Source organism: Anneissia japonica, unplaced genomic scaffold (genome assembly GCF_011630105.1).
Source record: "Anneissia japonica isolate Jap-2015-1 unplaced genomic scaffold, ASM1163010v1 scaffold1272_len640109_cov177, whole genome shotgun sequence".
Taxonomy (NCBI): Eukaryota; Metazoa; Echinodermata; class Crinoidea; order Comatulida; family Comatulidae; genus Anneissia; species Anneissia japonica.
This window is the reverse complement of record NW_022700814.1, coordinates 375,380-382,251: the sequence shown is the minus strand read 5'-3', so window position 1 is coordinate 382,251 and position 6,872 is coordinate 375,380. Positions and strand designations below refer to the sequence as shown.

At 35.5% G+C, this 6,872-nt stretch overlaps 1 protein-coding gene across 18 annotated transcripts in view; it reads left to right on the top strand.

Moving 5' to 3' along the window:
- The window catches only part of LOC117103432 (multiple C2 and transmembrane domain-containing protein 1-like), an 85,936-nt gene that overhangs the window by 28,631 nt on the left and 50,433 nt on the right, over nt 1-6,872 (top strand). For all 18 annotated transcript variants that reach the window (XR_004444592.1, XR_004444593.1, XM_033243976.1 and 15 more), the window contains exon 2: nt 2,064-2,382. Coding sequence is in view for 16 of the 18 variants with exons in the window: in XM_033243976.1 (XP_033099867.1) it covers nt 2,064-2,382 (319 nt within the window). In the remaining 2 variants the exon portion in view is untranslated. The remainder of the gene's footprint in view (nt 1-2,063; nt 2,383-6,872) is intronic.

The following is a 6,872-nucleotide window of genomic DNA, read 5'->3' as shown; positions in this document are numbered from 1 at the left end:
ACCTGTTCAACCATGAAGCCTTCGTGGTCTAGTGGTTATGACGTTCGCCTTGTCAGCGAGAGGTCGCATGTTCGAATCCCGTCAGAGGATTTTATTACACAATGACTTTTATAGGACTTTATTCGTTGAAAAGCTACAGGGTAGCCTACGATGTTCCATCATGTCCTTATTTAAAAACTGTATATGTACCTTTGATGATTTATATTATATATCTCATGATATAGATATGACTCTAAACCATCTTGCAGTAACGCTATATAAACAGCAATTCTCACTTGTGTAACTTGGCCTTTGACCTATTAAATTTCAACTACTTCAATCCAACTGTTCAACGTATGTACTTGTACATATGTTGCTTTCCAATAATGACAAGATGTTCCACCACATTGATCTTCAACACAATAGAATTTCACAGTAAAGAAGATTACCTTGGTGTACTGTGCACGTGGAAAATGATGAGTGGTATAATTTCAACAATTAATGGACAGAATATTGATTGTTCTAAAAAGATGCTCTTCTTACAATCTCATATCTTGTTAAATTTTAAGTATGAATGCCAGACTTTGCACATGATCATGTTGCTTTTGGGGAACCCCTCCACCTTTAGCAAAGCTCTATGCACCATTAAAATGACCTTTTTTCCCGCAGTGCAGGCAAGAAAGAGGTATTTGTACTCCAGTATTAGCATATCCCTGTGGGTGGGATCTGCCTCAGTTAGCATAAGGAAGGTGCCCTTTCACAAACAACACCATTCAATATTATATAGTTCAGATGGATGCTGTAACTCAACTTGAGGAAAATTTTCATTTTGGTAGGCCCTATGCAGTAGGCTAGGTTTTGATCAAATTTTTTAGTAATAAATATTTCAATGGGTTGTTGGTACCAATGTTGAAGTAACATAGTCGTACCTGAGAAACAATAGCCTACATGTGAGTAATAAACAGAAAGAAGCTTAGGGGCCTAGTCTAGGCGTAGGTCTAAATAGTAAAACGACGACGATCCGGGTTTTTCTCAATCCAATCCTGATCCTTGGCAGCGTAGTCATTTGCATTGAAATTTGCATATTTGCTACTATTCCCTGGAATTTAATAACATTTGCTTGGACAGCGATAGGTTTAATTGGGCTAAAGGAGGACTGACCCTCAAAAACTCTATACAGTATCTTTTCAACTACTGTAGGTGAGAGAACGACATTGGATATGCTATGCCAGATTGGTAATAAGGGACCTACTCATTGATTGGGATGGGCGTTAAATGAGTCATGGTGGGCCAGTTGATGAGGTGAAACCCACAGAAATTTGGTCACCAATTTAATGTATATGTGGGTTATATATGAACAGTTAAAACCAAAATGTAGCACAAGAGAGAATGTTGAATACTGGCCCCACCATAAGTTTTGGCCAGACTTTAACCACCTTAAAAAGGACGGCGCATGTTGTGCATTAAGTTTACGAAGTGGATAAGAGATGCAGTCGGCAATCACTTGCTCATGTGTACGTTGTGGTTGGTATAAATCATACATAGTTTTGCTAAATAATAATTATTACGGTACACTTATCGTTTAAACTGAAGGTCCACTGATTAATCTCAGATAAGATAGTATAATACATACTCCAAATACTAAAATGCACGCCATCATGTCGGGATTCAATTTTTCGACATTAATTATGTCATCATCAGGAATGAAAAGTTACTTTGATCAGTAGGGTAAGAATGCTTTGCTCTTTAGTTTATTCATAACTATGTCACCTACCAGAGGTAATGTTTTGATTGGTTAAGCACTTTTGCTACTTGTGCATATAAGCTTGCATATATGGATAATTTTTCATTCCTGATGATGACATAATTAATGTCGAAATATTGAATCCCGACACAATGGCATGCATTTCGATAATTGGAGTATGTTTTTTACTATCTTATCGTTTAAGGTACAAGCTTAATTTTTAGCATATGCTCTATGGCATATGCAAAGCTTTGTTGAAAGCTTCAATAACATAAAAAATGTTCCTGATGGGATAAATTTCAGTATAATTAATTTTTTGTTTATCTTTCCTTTTTTTCAGCCATCGTTTATTCGAAAGAAAGTAAAAGATTCGGACAACGAAAGCATAAAGGAAGAAGAACAACCACAAAGTCAACTGTCAGAACCACCAGAAAATGGGGCAAAGGGTGATGAACAAATAACAGAGGGGAAACAAGAAATAACAGATCAGTCCCCTTCAATAGAGATCTCCCCTTCAGTGAATCAAGAAGTAGATCAAGCTTTAGTGGAAGCCATGGAGCCAGTCAGTCAATTTATTGCAATTCCCCCCTCTGATTTATTTTACGAATTAGAAATTTTGCTTAAAGAAGGAAGAAACCTTGCAATTCGAGATAAAAGCGGTAAGAAATGATTTTCCAGTTTACTATACAATAGTTAATCCTTGAATATATTTCTTGAAACTTAGACAATAAAAAACAGTGGTGGTGCTGCAGGGGAAGGGACTGAAAGCTCTTGTCACCTCAGACTTTCATTGAAAATTGACTCCTATGTCAGGCAGCTTAGCCCCACCCACCCTGTGATGCATTCCTAGAGCCATGGCTGTCAAAGAAGCTGACCTCGCTGTATATAATCTAATGATACTATTTTCTGTGACCCTTATGCTTAACTGATAGGTCATGCCAATGTTTTCACCTGATAGGTGTTTGAAATATTACATGTTAACTATTAAGTACTACACAACATCCAGGTACCAAGGCCTTCAGGGAAACATTAGAAGATGTTTGCATTTGACTTGCGTTTAATAATTCATAATTGATCCAGAATAACTGAGAAAACTGTGACAACTTGATGAAAGGTGTCAAAAACATTTAAATTAAAGTACCAGAAACATTTGTGTCAGGTTTTTGTTTCATCAGATGATTATCTTTATGTTTGTCCAGTTATTTTCTATTTATCTTTTTCATAGACAATTTAGGTTTAGCCAGTTTATGTCCCTTTTATAAATTACGGTATACTGTACTTACTAACCCATACAGTAGGTTAGACCAGTTTTATCTCATCATATATAGTTGGCAGTTGTATGTTAATAAATAGAGTGAAGATATTTAGCTAGTGGAGTGGCCATTTTGAAAATTTAAAAATCTTGGAAAGTGCGAAAATGCCTGATGAGTGGAGAAAGAGCATTGTTGTGCCATTTTTAAAAACAAGGGTGATGTACAAGACTGCAGTAACTACAGAGGCATAAAACTGCTCAGTCATAGTATGGAACTGGGAAAGAGCCAGGCTCAGAGGAACAGTAAGGATTTGCGATCAGCAATTTGGCTTTATGCCTGGTAGAAGCTCCACCAACGCAATGTTTGCCTTAAGAATGCTGGTAGAAAAATATAGGGAAGGTGTGTTTGTTGACTTAGCTAATATTATAGGGTACCAAGAGAGGAGCTGTGGTATTGCATGAGAAAGTCAGGAGTAGCAGAGAAATATGTGGCGCTTGTTCAGGACATGTATCAAGATAGCACCATAGTAGTGAGATGTGCCATAGGAACAACAGAGGTTTTTTCAGTTGAGGTGGGTTTACACCAAGGCTCAACACTGAGCCCTCTCTTATTTTTAGTTGTGATGGAGAGATTTACAGATGGGATGATACAGGAAGCCCCAGATATGCCTTGGAAAAAAAGGGGAATGAAGGTCAGCAGGAAAAAGACTAAGTATATGTGCGTGAATGAAGGAGATCAGAGAGAAATGGTGACCCTGCAAGGAAACCAGATTGAAAAAGTGGAGGAGTTTAAAGTACTTGGGATCAACTGTTCAGAACAATGGTGGGTGTTACAAGGAGATCAAGAAGCGAGTGCAGGCGGGCTGGAATGTGTGGAGAAGAGTTAAACTGGTGTGATCTGCGATAGAAGGGTGTGGGGGAAAATCTACAAAACAGTGGTAAGACCAGCTATGATGTATGGTTTTGAGACAGTGGCCCTAAGCAAAAGACAGGAGGAGGAGATGGAGGTTGCAGAATTGAAGATGCTACTCTTCTCCCTTGGTGTAACAAGAAAGGATAAGATCAGAAATGTATTCATTAGAGGATCTGCTCATGTAAGACGATTTGGGGACAAGTTGAGAGAGGCGAGGCTGAAATGGTATGGCCATGTATGCAGAAGAGACATGGAGTACATCTTAAGGAGGATGTTGGAAATGGAGCTACCAGGTAGGAGTAAAAGAGGAACACCTAAGAGGAGGTATATGGACGTGATAAGGGAGGACATGAAGGAAATAGGTGTGAATGAAGATGATACGATGAACAGGACGAAGTGGAGATGACTTGTTTGCTGTGGCGACCCCTGAAGGGAGAAGCCGAAAGAAGAAGTAAATTTAACTATTTTTACTTTAATCAGTATCTCATTGGAAGATGAATTGGAAAACTTGCTTGATCATTTTAGTTTTTTTTTTTTAGGTTTTATTACTTTCAGTTACAGTTTTATACTAAATGCATTTCAAATGTAGATTAGTTTACATATTAAGTGAATAATTGATATGAATTTACTAACAAAGGTGATTTAATTCTGTAAATGTGAGGGTAATAATGTAAATAAAGGTCATTTTGTAAAATTATGTTTTGTTCATTAGCACATTAAAAAGGAAGTATCAAAAAAAGGTTGTGCTTTAGGTTTCTAATTATTGCACAGTTGTGCGTTAAAATTTAAATGCTACTGTAGGTAGACAAGGCGTTTTTAACATCTTGTTTGTGAACCTGCCGCCTACCAGTAATGATTTCAAATAAAACTTAAATTATATTTTTGACCTGTTAGCCCAAAGTCAATTAAAAATAAATAAGAATTTCAAAAATTAAATCTTTTTGTTAATTGTGTTACGCTTGTCCCCACCATGAAGTCGCTGAATAAGATATCTATATTTGTTCTAAAAATTGAATACTGTAAGCACTACTTACAGGCTGGTAAAAACTTTGTGATTCTCCATAAACTTAGACTTAGTATTAGTCTTAGCGAAGTAGGGTTGCTTTTTGTTGAGAAAAAAATATTTTCTCTCTGCAGGTTTGATTCTCACAAGCACTTATGTACATTTTTTTTTTATGAAAGATGTTTAGTTGACCATTAACAGAGTTTGCAAGCTGGTCACTGCCAAGACATGAATGTAAAAATATTGAAAAATTGCTTTTGTCTTCCGGCAAGACACTTCAATGTAAATTTGTCACTCTTATTACCAAAGGCAAGTTGTGAATGTTATTAATGTCAATTGATCTATGCTGATTCTTATTCAAGATGAGTACAAGGTTCTAAAATTAGATATTACACTCTACAGAGATCAAAGAAGCGCTGGGTTACAAATGAATGTTTATATTCGAATTTGTTTATTACACTCCTGATATTGCTGAAGTTAGCAATACATCAGTAGAGTAATTAAAGTGAGGTGCTTGGAGTTTAACATGCTAAATAATAAGTACTCAATTTGAAATCTTGATAATTTAAGTGTGTCAGTCACGTAGTTCATTATATCTTGGCTGTCAGATTATAAATGAGTCTATACCCTAAGTCCCAGCCAACCACAGAATGGAGAACTGGTGCACTATAAATGCTCGATATTATTCTAATTGTTATTATTATTATTGATAATTAAGTTTTGTCTCTCCCTAAATGATTACAGTACATATTTGTTACTCATCGTAAGTGATATGAATGTGGACTACTGGTGCATCTAGATACTGTATGATTGTGGATACTGTCCTTGAGGCACAGCCACTCTATTACATGGATAGATAGTAGTGGATGTTTATATTTTCATAAAAGGATTTTGACTTGCTTTTTTTTCTGTTTTTATTAAATATGTATTGAGCTAATAATCTAATAATAATAACATGAAATTTAATTTTTGAATTACATTTCCTTTCAATTGAACATTACAAGAAAATATTTTCCTTGCTAATGAATAAGATGCATACTGTGTATGAACAAATTCATGTTGGATTTGAATGATTCTTTTACCATTTTATAGCTGTCATTTTACTGTTTAACCCTGTATTAATAACTAAAAATTAATGTTTGCGACAAGTGACTGGTTTGGCTTATCTTTGTCACATATGTAGACCTATAGTAAAGGAAATAAATAAATTAACAATAATCTACAATTATACACACGTGCCAGTGGTGGCTACAGTAATATGCCAACAGCAGTCCAACATGTCCGACAGGGAGTGTGAATCACTGGGGCCGACTAGAACCTTGGTCAGGATCCTGGTATGAAATTTAATTTGGGATTACTGTGGCTCAAATAGTGATTTTAGATCACAATATTAGGGATTGGCAAATCAAAATAACGTTATTTGGATAGGTAAATTATTATTTTCACTCTGACGATGTAGTCATGGCGTCGGACGACTGAGGGGGTGGAAGATACAACGCTTAATACTTCATTTAATTTTATTTCTAATTTTAACTGATAGCCATGCCTTCAATTGTAATTTTACAATTGTTTTCCATTATCTTTCCTTTTACAGTAATTTGTTTTTAATTTACTTGTAGATACAGTATGTCGCTTCATACACAGAGAGAGCTGGTTTGGCATATTCCTTGTGACTTCCCCAGATAGCTCATTCATTCATTTTCTCATGGTATCTACAGTATTTCAAATCTTTCTCTAACATATACATACATGAAGTAACAAAAAACTGGTTTAAATAAGTAGAATTGCCAAATAAAGTATACTTATAGGCTATAACATTGTAGTAAAAAAGAAAAAAAAAATAAATAAATATAAATAAATTCTGCTTTATAGTCACCTAGTTGGTGACCCCTCTCTCTTTGTCTGGGGTAGTACTTTTAATTGTCAATTTCAATTTGTAAGTGTAGGCCTATATGTATTTTGTTGATTAGGTTAATAATTT